The sequence below is a fragment of the Lissotriton vulgaris genome, chromosome 2_2 (assembly GCF_964263255.1).
Source record: "Lissotriton vulgaris chromosome 2_2, aLisVul1.2, whole genome shotgun sequence".
In the NCBI taxonomy this organism is placed as follows: Eukaryota; Metazoa; Chordata; class Amphibia; order Caudata; family Salamandridae; genus Lissotriton; species Lissotriton vulgaris.
Window position 1 is genome coordinate 204,359,238 of NC_141688.1, and position 12,823 is coordinate 204,372,060.

General features: G+C 49.7%; 1 protein-coding gene across 1 annotated transcript in view; it reads left to right on the forward strand.

The window, feature by feature from the left end:
* Window positions 1-231: 231 nt before the first annotated feature.
* Window positions 232-12,823, forward strand: part of SLC1A2 (solute carrier family 1 member 2) — a 401,007-nt gene continuing 388,415 nt past the window's right edge. The window contains exon 1 of the mRNA XM_086959544.1: window positions 232-627. Coding sequence (XP_086815670.1) covers window positions 611-627 — 17 coding nt within the window. The 5' untranslated portion in view covers window positions 232-610. The remainder of the gene's footprint in view (window positions 628-12,823) is intronic.

Genomic DNA, 12,823 nt, shown 5'->3' on the forward strand with positions numbered 1-12,823 from the left:
TTAAAAAAAATCTAGGTGAAAATAAAAATAGCCATATTTGATAGAAAGGGCGTGAAAGTGCGAGAGGCTTCTGGGGTGCTGCGCGTCTCGCTGGAGTCCGTGAAGCGAGCAGTGAGCCGGCCGCCAGCGCTGCGCGCGTTTACTGCACAGGGCTTTAGCGGAGCAACAACCGCCCGTGATGTCAGCTCTGCCTAAAATAGAGCGGGAAGCATCGCAAATCCACTGCTAGCCGCGTGTAAACCCTCTGCAATCCCGCCTCTGCCACCAGCAGGTCAGCGCCGGGGCCCCGCGAGCCAGGCAGGAGCAAGGTGTCCCAGCGCCCCCTCCCCCCGGCCAGCATCCTCCGCCGCGCCCCCTCCCGCAGCAGCCAGCCCTGCAAGAGACGGCGAGCGCAGCCAGCAGAGGAGGCTGGGGGACCCCGGCAGCGCAGCACCCCGCTGGAATCTGGTCTTTTGGGGAGCTCGGAGGGTTTCTATGCAGCACAAGGCTGTGCTTATGCCCCCTGCTGAGGCTGCATTGTTCTTCTGAAAAGGGGGTCTCTGGGCACACATTGGACCCCTGTCCTCCCCATCCCCGTCTGGAACGCAACGAGGGGTACATCGGAGGCAACATGACTTCCAACGAAAGGTGAGGAGGCAGTGCGAGTGTGTAGTGTGTGATGGACGTGTTCCTTTGTTTGGAATAACTGGAAACACAATTCCATGCTAGTGGTGCGGAGGAATGTGCCGGCTTTGTGTCTAAGTCCACCTCAGTTATATATTCAGATTAGGAAACTGACCGGCTCTTTTATTAGCCCTGGCTGGGAAGCAGCGCAGGTGTTGTCAATGCAACACAGCTGTCGTTCTTATTGTTTTTTTTAATACATTGCCTAACTATACGTTAGAATTTGTGAAAAACAAGAGAAATACAAAAAGCGACTATGGATGCAAAAATATAAAAATACAAAAAATATCGCGGGTACTTTATTTTGATGCACGGAAATTGACGATGGTTCGTAGACAATGGAAAGACCATTTTATGAAACCCACAAAAATAAAGCCCTCAAATAGAACGTGGGAGAGAAAATACATTGTAGTTTAACTTGTTCAGTAAAGGACATTTTTTTTAATAATTCGTACTTTTAGTACAGAAAAGGAACAGAAACCTAAAATGTAGTAGTGGCTTTGGTTAAAGAGACTTGTTCTTTGTATGCCGCAGTATTAGGGTTTGGAATTTGTTTTTCGTCTCCTGTCTTTGCTTCATGTGAATTAATCCATGTTTTTTTTGTCGTGATTGAATAGATGGATGAATGAATGGACCTTTTTACCATACGGTTTTATGCACAGAGTCCTCCCGAGGTTACTTGGGGTTTATTGGGAGTGAGTGTGTAAATAATTCAGGAACGGTAGTTTGTGAGTTTTTCTGGGAAGAGGTGGGTAGCTTGTCTTGTTGATGCTCTGTAGACGGGGTGTTGGGGATAGAAGGCACTTGCCTTATTTTATAAATATGTAAAGGGTACCCAGAATGCAGCTAAATCCCACAACCCATCGGGTAAAGCTGCGAAGCCACACACTAGCCCTCCAGAGGCAGCTCCCCCACAACCCTCATAAATGGAACTGAGTCCCTCCAAATCCCTCAAGAATACACATTACTTTCAAAAGACCCCTCTGTCAAAATGTGTCTGAGGTTCAGCAAACCCTGCAGCCCTGTTACAATCCTACCGAGTCCCAAGGGAAAGCACACCCTACCTGAATACAGCAGTTCTCACAAAACTGTCCGAGAATGAGTCTAAGCCTCAACAGACCCGATCATAATGCTGCAAAGTCCCAAACAACAAAGCTACAATGTAGCCAAGGCATGACAGACAGAGACAGATTGTAGCTGTCCAATCAGATACATACATAATATAGCGACGTCCCCACAGACGCTGCCACAATATGGCTAAGTCCTCACAGACACTGCTAAAATGTTGCAAAACCCTTACAGACACTGCCAGTATGTAGCTACGTCCAATCAGACACTACCAGAATATAGCTACCACCAAACAGACCGTGAGAGAATGTAGCTATGTCCCCACAGACACTGCCAGAATGTATTTAAGTCCCAACAGACCCTGACAGAATGTAGCTATGTCCCCACAGACACTGCCAGAATGTAGTTAAGTACCAACAGACACCGCCAGAATGTAGCCACGTCCTGACAGATATTGCCCGAATGTAGACACGCCACAACAGACACTGCCCAAATGTAAGTATGCACCAACAGACACTGCCAGAATGTCACTAAGTCCCCACAGGCACTGCCAGAATGTAACTAACTCCCCAAAGACACTGCCAGAATGTAGCTAAGTCTTTACACAGACTTCCAGAATGTAGCCACGTCCACACAGACACTGCCGGAACGTGTATAAGTCCCCACAGACACTGCCAGAATGTAGCTATTTCACACAGACACTTCCAGAATGTAACTATTTTCACAGACACTGCCAGAATGTAGCCATTTCCACACAGACACTGCCAAAATGTAGTCAAGTCCACACAGACCCTGCCAGAATGTAGCTAAGTCACACAGACAACGCCAGAATGTACTCAAGTCCACACAGACACTGCCATAATGTAGCCAAATCCACACAGACACAGCCAGAATGTAGCCACCTCCACACAGACACGGCCAGAACGTAGCTAAGTCCTCACACAGAATCCCAGAATGTAGTTAAGTCCCAACAGTCACTGCCAAAATGTAGCCAAGTTCACACAGACACTGCCAGAATGTAGGAAACTCCACAGAAACACTGCCAGAATGTAGCCAAGTCCCAACATACACTGCCAGAACGTATCTGAGTACCTACAAACACTGCCAGAATGCAGCTACGTCCCAACAGGCACTGCCCGAATGTAGCTAAGTCCACAAAGACACTGCCAGAATGTAGCTAAACCCAAAGGTCTTCTGCATAATGGATCTCAGCCCAGCTGACTGTAACATAAATACTAAGTCCCCAAAGAGCCTGTCAGAATGCAGGTTTCCAAAGAGCCTGTCAGAATGCAGGTTTCCAAAGAGCCTGTCAGAATGCAGGTATCCAAAGAGCCTGTCAGAATGCAGGTTACCAAAGAGCCTGTCAGAATGCAGGTTTCCAAAGAGCCTGTCAGAATGGAAGTTTCCAAAGAGCCTGTCAGAATGCAGGTTTCCAAAGAGCCTGTCAGAATGCAGGTCCAATCCAATGAGCTCTGTCAGACCACAGCTAAGTACCAGCAGAGGCTCCCAAAAGGCATCTCATTTTAATAAACCCACATCCCAACTCCCAATGTGCACATAAATAGCCCAGCACCCCCATATACTTCCTAATCCTACACCTATCATAAAGCCACCAAACTGACAACCATCCTCCAATTGTATAATTAATGAGCAGCGCGAGCCTGCATCATACTTCCTGGCATATAGTGAAGGAAGCATAGATGCTCCTTCTCTCCTGTGAATCAATCAACAGAGCACATGCACAGCATGCTTCATGGGGCACCTCAATGCACTTATAGTAAAGGAATTAAACCATCTTGCTGCCTCTTGGGCAAATATATAATATGGGTGCACACCCTCATCCTTCCTCCTGGCGCACATTCAATAAATGAGAAAACCCTGACCCTACCTCCTGGTGCACATAAAATAAAGGTGCACACCCTCATCCTTCCTCCTGGCGCACATTCAATAAATGAGAAAGCCCTGACCCTACCTCCTGGTGCACATAAAATAAAGGTGCACACCCTCATCCTTCCTCCTGGCGCACATTCAATAAATGAGAAAGCCCTGACCCTACCTCCTGGTGCACATTCAATAAATGAGAAAGACCTGACCCTACCTCCTGGTGCTGATATAATAAAGGTGCACACCCTCATCCTACCTCCTGGTGCTGATATAATAAAGGTGCACACCCTCATCCTTCCCCCTGGTGCACATACAATAAATGAGAAAGCCCTGACCCTACCTCCTGATGCACATATAATAACACATCACTAAACTTTATTGCGTGATTTAAAAAAACCTTTGCAAATTCCAAAATATAAAAATATTAAAAGTATACATATAAAAGAGAATGTGAGTTCCAGTCCAGTGTAGATAAAAGTGGCAGATGGACCTTGCCGAGTTGTTAAGCTAATGGAGGTTCACAGGTTTGGGTCCCCTCACAATTTTTTTTTTCTGCTTGATCCAAAAACCTTCCACGGGCACAGTTTAATTTGGTGTTCCACGGATCACAGCATGCCAGTACTGCTGCTCTGCACGATCTAACCATATTTATATTCCAGAGTTTCCTTAAGAGGGACCGTCTTTCATGCAGCAGGTTTGGACAGAGGCATAGGATGTGTATAATGTCTTCTTTATGATTCCCACAAAGTTGACAGTGTTCGTGGCTGTGATCTCTTACGAACACATAAAATAAAGGTGCACACCCTCATCCTACCTCCTGGTACACATACAATACAGGAGAAAGCCCTGACCCTACCTCCTGGCGCACATACAATAAATGAGAAACCCTGGCCCTACCTCTTGGTGCACATATCATAAAGGTGCACACCCTCACCCTACCTCCTGGTGCACATATAATAAAGGTGCCCACCCTCATCCTACCTCCTGGTACACATACAATACAGGAGAAAGCCCTGACCCTACCTCCTGGCGCACATACAATAAATGAGAAACCCTGGCCCTACCTCTTGGTGCACATATCATAAAGGTGCACACCCTCACCCTACGTCCTGGTGCATAAATGAGCACACCCTCACCCTACCTCCTGGTGCACATATAATAAAGGTGCCCACCCTCATCCTACCTCCTGGCGCACATACAATACAGGAGAAAGCCCTGACCCAACCTCCTGGCGCACATACAATACAGGAGAAACCCTGGCCCTACCTCTTGGTGCACATATCATAAAGGTGCACACCCTCACCCTACCTCCTGGTGCACATATAATAAAGGTGCCCACCCTCATCCTACCTCCTGGTACACATACAATACAGGAGAAAGCCCTGACCCTACCTCCTGGCGCACATACAATAAATGAGAAACCCTGGCCCTACCTCTTGGTGCACATATCATAAAGGTGCACACCCTCATCCTACCTCCTGGCGCACATATAATAAAGGTGCCCACTCTCATCCTACCTCCTGGTACACATACAATACAGGAGAAAGCCCTGACCCTACCTCCTGGCGCACATACAATAAATGAGAAACCCTGGCCCTACCTCTTGGTGCACATATCATAAAGGTGCACACCCTCACCCTACCTCCTGGTGCACATATAATAAAGGTGCCCACCCTCATCCTACCTCCTGGCGCACATACAATACAGGAGAAAGCCCTGACCCAACCTCCTGGCGCACATACAATACAGGAGAAACCCTGACCCTAGCTCCTGGTGCACATATCATAAAGGTGCCCACCCTCATCCTACCTCCTGGTGCACATACAATACAGGAGAAAGCCCTGACCCAACCTCCTGGCGCACATACAATAAATGAGAAACCCTGACCCTACCTCCTGGTGCACATATCATAAAGGTGCACACCCTCACCCTACCTCCTGGTGCATAAATGAGCACACCCTCATCCTACCTCCTGGCGCACATACAATACAGGCGAAAGACCTGACCCTACCACCTGGCGCACATACAATAAATGGGAAACCCTGACCCTACCTCCTGGTGCACATATAATAAAGGTGCCCACCCTCATCCTACCTCCTGACGCACATTAAATACAGGAGAAAGCCCTGACCCTACCTCCAGGTGCACATACAATAAATGAGAAACCCTAGCCCTACCTCCTGGCGCACATACAATAAATGGGAAACCCTACCTCCTGGTGCACATATAATAAATAAAGGTGCACACCCTCATTCTACCTCCTGGCGCACATACAATAAATGGGAAACCACAGGGAAAATACAGGAGAAAGCCCTGACCCTACCTCTTGGTGCACATACAATAAATGGGAAACCCTAACCCTACCTCCTGGCGCACATACAATAAATGGGAAACCCTGACCCTACCTCCTGGTGCACATATAATGAACAGAGCACACCATCTAACTATCTCCTGACAAATATATAATATGGGATGCACACCCTCATCCTACCTCTGGTGCTCATATAATAAAGGTGCACACCCTCCTCCTACCTCCTGCTGCATATATAATGAACGGAGCACCCCCTCACCCTACCCCCTGGTGCACATATAATGCACAGAACACCCCCTCACTCTACCCCCTGTTGCACATATAATGCACAAAGCACACCCTCATCTTACCTCTTGGTGCACATATAATGCACAGAGCACACCCTCCACCTACCTCCTGGGGTGCATATAATGCACAGAGCACAGCCTCATTTTACCCCTTGGAGCACATATAATGAACGGAGCACCCCCTCAACCTACCTTTTGATGCACATATAATGCACAAAGGACACCCTCATCTCGCCTCCTGGCGCTCATAAGATAGAAGGAGCACACACTCATCCTACCTCTAAATGCACATATAAACAACGCGCACCCACAACCTCTCTCCCGGTGCACACGTAACAAACGCATCTGAAGGGAAACCTGAAAGTACCCCGATCTATTGTCAGCATCTTTAATAATTCAGGAAAGGACCTGCCCTTCCCCCACCCCTCCGAGACCCGTCTTTCCCTCTATTCTTTATTCTGCCTCTCTTTCCAGCGCCTCTTCTCCATAGCAGAGGGTCGGGCGCTTGACAGGATCAGAAAGTGATAATCAATGGAGGTTACATGCTCCCCTCACCACACAAATACGGATTGCAATGTCCCTGCGAGGTGCGAGGTCCAGGATGAGAGAGGGGACGGAAGGCGCCAGAGCAGAGAGCCCACAGGGGGCGGGGGCTGGCAGCTGGCTCTGAGTTCACGCAGGCATCACGTGTGCCACACCCCCTACAGACGCACGTTGAGCAACGCCCCATCTAGCCCTGTTGACATAGGACCGATAATCGCTGTTAATCCACCCCTGGCAGTGTTTATTACGGGCATGGCGCCTACTTCTGCGGCCAGTGTGTCAACACCGTCCATGCAGGACTGTCAGCATTGTAAGGACCGGGCACTGGCCAAGGCCTCTGGTGGACTGAACTGGAACTGCGTTTAGTGTACGGAGGGCTGTGCAGCTCGGGTTCACGCGCGGGGGAAGGCACAAGTGTACAAGTTACACTTAGGTCGACCCCCACCTACGTTGTTGTCCAGTATGGTACGGTCCGCCGCAGAACTGCACGAGTCGCTCCGAAGGGACAACAGCAGAGGAGTGTACCACGGGGCACTGCACGCAGGGGGTGAGGCTTTATATGAACTCTACATCACAACCAGCCGTGCCACAGTCATTGTGTGTCAGTACTCCGCTAGGGGGGAGTACAGAGCACGTTGGTTCATGTGAGTCCAAATGTTTGCCCCCATTTCTCTGCACAGAGAATCTCCAGCGAGGCTACCTACCTGGCACTAACAGATACTTATAAAAACATGCATGACCTAGTTTTCTGTGTGGCAGGTTGGGTCCCTGTGGTTGTGGCCAGAAGGTTTCGTTCTTATTTTGTTTTCCTTTTAATCACGTTAGCTTTTGTTGAACACAGCGTGCTTGTGCTCTGACACACCTTTGTTCTCCAGTTGTAGAGCACTCCACTTACTGCCTACTGTGGTCCAATCGTGAGCTTCTTGTAACTTGGCACTAAGGAATTAGATCGAAAGGCCGACTGCTTTGTGAAAGTCACCCTGAACTGTAATGTACGTTCTCTTCGTGTATTTATTATATTATATGTTAATAGAAATAAAACTTTCTCGGTTATCCATAGGACGAGATCTGTAATATCCATAGGGCTAGATCTAAAACCGAAGGAGAGTGTGACAGTCTGATGTATTAGTGAGTAATACCAGTCGGTGTCTATTCGCTCCTGTGAGGTATTGGCTGTTTGTCCAATAACGCTCGCCAGATGTGTCCTTACTGGCCCTCCTCTGCCATCTGTACAGTGTTTGTTAGCCACGTGTGTGGCCCAGAATCTCTGAGACTAAGACACATATATTTATATATGTCTCCACAATGGCACTGCGCTCAGGTTTTTCTAGCACCCCGAGACCTGCCCCCTTTAAGTTTACTTTATCGATGACGGTGAGCCCCACACCTCGTCCCTTGTAACCCCTCTCACCCCAGCTATATTCCGCATATGGAAAAGGGTCACACACGTGTACGTGGCGTCATAACCGTTAGCTATGTGAGGCAAGAACATCTATGCACATATTACGCGCAGCCACGTACACAGGCACGCGACGACCCTGACCGCTTCAGCACGTTCATCCGCTGTCTGTGGGTGGGCGCGTGGGTAGCCGCCATGTTGGTGTCACAGGTAATGCGAGTACAGGCCCATGGTAGCTCTACAGATCTTTCAGATGCACGCGCCCAACGATCAATGGGTGAAACTGCGCCTGTTCGCAATTCTAAATTTGGCGCGTTCAGTACAAAGCCTACATGCCCGCCCCGTCCCAGGGCATCACGGGCACACCTCTGCATAGAAATATGAATACAGCATTTAATACATGTGATCGGCTGGACTGGTGTGTCTCTGCCAGCTTTACCAAAAGGGCGGGTGGCAGTCTGTCCGTCCGCACCACGAGAGGGCGCGACTACCCCCATGCTCGGTGTGCATGGAACCAGCTGCGGCAGTCTTACGGTCCCAGCTACTAGTCACGTCACATACCTAGGTAGTGGTTTTGACTTTCATTCCACACAGAGAGGGATACAAACCCGGGACTAGAGAGCGGAGGCGTCACTATGAGCTCAGTTCAGGGGTCTGCACGGGACACTACAGGCCCGGAAGTAAACCCGTGCAAGGCGGGCGTGTCTGCCTTTAGTACCATGGAGAGCGCACACACACCGGCCCTATGCAACAGCTGTGTCTGCCTTCAGTACCATGGAGAGCGCACACACCGGCCCTATGCAACAGCTGTGTCTGCCTTCAGTACCATGGAGAGCGCACACACACCGGCCCTATGCAACAGCTGTGTCTGCCTTCAGTACCATGGAGAGCGCACACACACCGGGCCTATGCAACAGCTATGTGTCTTCAGGACCATGGAGAGCGCACACACACCGGCCCTATGCAACAGCTATGTGTCTTCCTGTCGGTACCATGGAGAGAGCACACACACCGGCCCTATGCAACTGCTATGTGTCTTCCTGTCGGTACCACGGAGAGAGCACACACACCGGCCCTATGCAACAGCTGTGTCTGCCTTCAGTACCTTGGAGAGCGCACACACACTGGCCCTATGCAACAGCTGTGTCTGCCTTCAGTGCCATGGAGAGCGCATACACCGGCCCTATGCAACAGCTGTGTCTGCCTTCAGTACCACGGAGAGAGCACACACACCGGCCCTATGCAATAGCTGTGTCTGCCTTCAGTACCTTGGAGAGCGCACACACACCGGCCCTATGAAACAGCTGTGTCTGCCTTCAGTACATTGGAGAGCGCACACACACCGGCCCTATGCAACAGCTGTGTCTGCCTTCAGTACCATGGAGAGCGCACACACCGGCCCTATGCAACAGCTGTGTCTGCCTTCAGTACCATGGAGAGAGCACACACACCGGCCCTATGCAACAGCTATGTGTCTTCAGGACCATGGAGAGCGCACACACACCGGCCCTATGCAACAGCTATGTGTCTTCCTGTCGGTACCATGGAGAGAGCACACACACCGGCCCTATGCAACTGCTATGTGTCTTCCTGTCGGTACCACGGAGAGAGCACACACACCGGCGCTATGCAACAGCTGTGTCTGCCTTCAGTACCTTGGAGAGCGCACACACACTGGCCCTATGCAACAGCTGTGTCTGCCTTCAGTGCCATGGAGAGCGCATACACCGGCCCTATGCAACAGCTGTGTCTGCCTTCAGTACCACGGAGAGAGCACACACACCGGCCCTATGCAATAGCTGTATCTGCCTTCAGTACCTTGGAGAGCGCACACACACCGGCCCTATGAAACAGCTGTGTCTGCCTTCAGTACATTGGAGAGCGCACACACACCGGCCCTATGCAACAGCTGTGTCTGCCTTCAGTACCATGGAGAGCGCACACACCGGCCCTATGCAACAGCTGTGTCTGCCTTCAGTACCATGGAGAGCGCACACACCGGCCCTATGCAACAGCTGTGTCTGCCTTCAGTACCATGGAGAGAGCACACACACCGGCCCTATGCAACAGCTGTGTCTGCCTTCAGTACCATGGAGAGCGCACACACACCGGCCCTATGCAACAGCTGTGACTGCCTTCAGTACCATGGAGAGCGCACACACACCGGCCCTATGCAACAGCTACGTGTCTTCAGTACCATGGAGAACGCACACACACCGGCCCTATGCAACAGCTATGTGTCTTCCTGTCGGTACCATGGAGAGCGCACACACACCGGCCCTATGCAACAGCTGTGTCTGCCTTCAGTACCATGGAGAGAGCACACACACCGGCCCTATGCAACAGCTGTGTCTGCCTTCAGTTCCTTGGAGAGCGCACACACACCGGCCCTATGCAACAGCTGTGTCTGCCTTCAGTACCACGGAGAGCGCACACACACCGGCCCTATGCAACAGCTGTGTCTGCCTTCAGTACCATGGAGAGAGCACACACACCGGCCCTATGCAACAGCTGTGTCTGCCTTCAGTACCATGGAGAGCGCACACACCGGCCCTATGCAACAGCTGTGTTTGCCTTCAGTACCATGGAGAGCGCACACACACCGGCCCTATGCAACAGCTGTGTGTCTTCCTATCGGTACCACGGAGAGAGCAGACATGCCGACCCTATACTACATCTGTGTGTCTGCTTTTCAGTACCACGGAGCGAGTACATATACTGGTCCGATGAACCAACTCTGTGTGTCTTTCAGTACCACGCGACAGATTACTAACACACCAAGGGCACTGTGTCTGTAACCAGCTGTGTCTGCCAATTAGTTCCTCGGACAAGATTACTAACACACCCTTGAGTCTCTAACCAGCTGTGCCTGCTTTGTAGTACCACGGAGAGCCCCCTCCCCCCCAGCGCCTTGAGACCCTCACGGGTATGTAGTGCGCTTTACAAATATAATGATTGATTGATTGATACTCTAAGGACACAGTGTCTGTAACCAGCTAGCTGTGTCTGCCTTTTAGCACACAGAGAGGGCACACATACAGGTTTGATAAACTAACTCTGTCTGCATTTCAGGACCAATTGGCGGATTACTGACACACCATGGACTCAGTGTCTCTAACCAGCTGCGACTGACTTTCAGTACCACGGACAGGATTACTAACACACTAAGGACTCAGGAGGATATGTACAATGAAGTGGCAGAGCGTGTCGTTAGCCTCCTGGGCTTAACGACACGCTCTGCCACTTTGTAAACGCAAGGCTACACCATATTTACAGGAATGTGGTGCAGCCATGTATTTAGCGCCATCGCAGGCTGCACCTGCGTTGGCGCTAAATTTAACAACATAACGCCTACGCAGGTACCCCTTCTACCAGCGTGCACAGGTGTCTGCCTGCAGGGGAGGAGTGGTTATTTGTAAGACGGTGTCCATTCCTGCATATAAACAATCCTAAAATGCCATGTTGTAACTTTCATGTGTGCTGCTACATGCAGCACAAATGAAAGTTACAAAATAGCATTTACAAACAAAGTTTTATGTACAGGAAGGGACACCTTCTTGTACATAAACACACAGTGACATTTTGCTTTTTTCATGTGTGCTGCACAAGGCAGCACACATGGAAAAAGCAAGAAACTAGTAGAAATAATGCATTTCTCTTCCTTTCGCCAACTTAAGACCAGGGGGTCTTAATTTTGGCGCTGCTTCCTATATACGCCACCCTTGTACATAGGGGCAGAGTCAAATACACCGCAATACCCACTGCACACCCCTTTCACGCTAAACAAACCATGAAAGGGTGCCTTATGTACAAGGCGTTGTTAAGTCATGTTAAGTGGCTTAACACTGCCTTGTACATAAGGCTAGGCACTATCGCCACAGGAATATCACAAAAGGTGATGTTCCAGTGGCGATAGGGGCTTGTACATAAGGCCCTCGGTGTCTCTAACTAGCTGTGCCTGCTTTAACAAAACCCTGACTCACTGTATCAGTCCAGCAGTATGTCTGTCTCTCAGTGCCAGGAAGAAGGTACCAACAAACCACAGACTCACTGTATATCTATAACTGTGTGTCAGTCGCTCAGTACTAGGAAGAAGGTACCAACAACCACAGAATTACTGTTTCTATACAGCTGTGAGTCTGACTCTCAGCACCAGGAAGTAGGTACCAACAAGCCACTGACTCACTGTATCTATCCATCTGTGTGTCTGGCTCTCAGTACCATGAGGAGGGGACCATACATTTGACTCACTGTATTTACCCAGCTGTATGTCAGCCTCTCAGTAGCCCGTCTAGCAGAAGTCTATGGAAGATGAAAGGGAATTCTGAGTTTTGGCACCCTCCTTTTTGCTCAGCCCTAGCTCGACAGAACATCCCAAAACTTTTGTAGGAAGGAGGTGAGATTGATGAAGTTGTGTTTTTGTAGAAGACACAAAACAACCAACGTTACTAATTTATAATATGTCCTTCTGAGTCTGATGAATAGGCACCAAACACTCCACCCGTTTCCCTTCATTGTCTATTCCATTTTAGTGTGGGTAAACCTTTTAGGCCTGCCTTGTTTCAGCCACCACAGCCTGCCACAGAATGTTCATTGTGGCAATTTTTCCTTATCAGACTGGATGGTAAAATAGTCCCAGTGAAGCTTGAGATGTGTACATTTCATAAA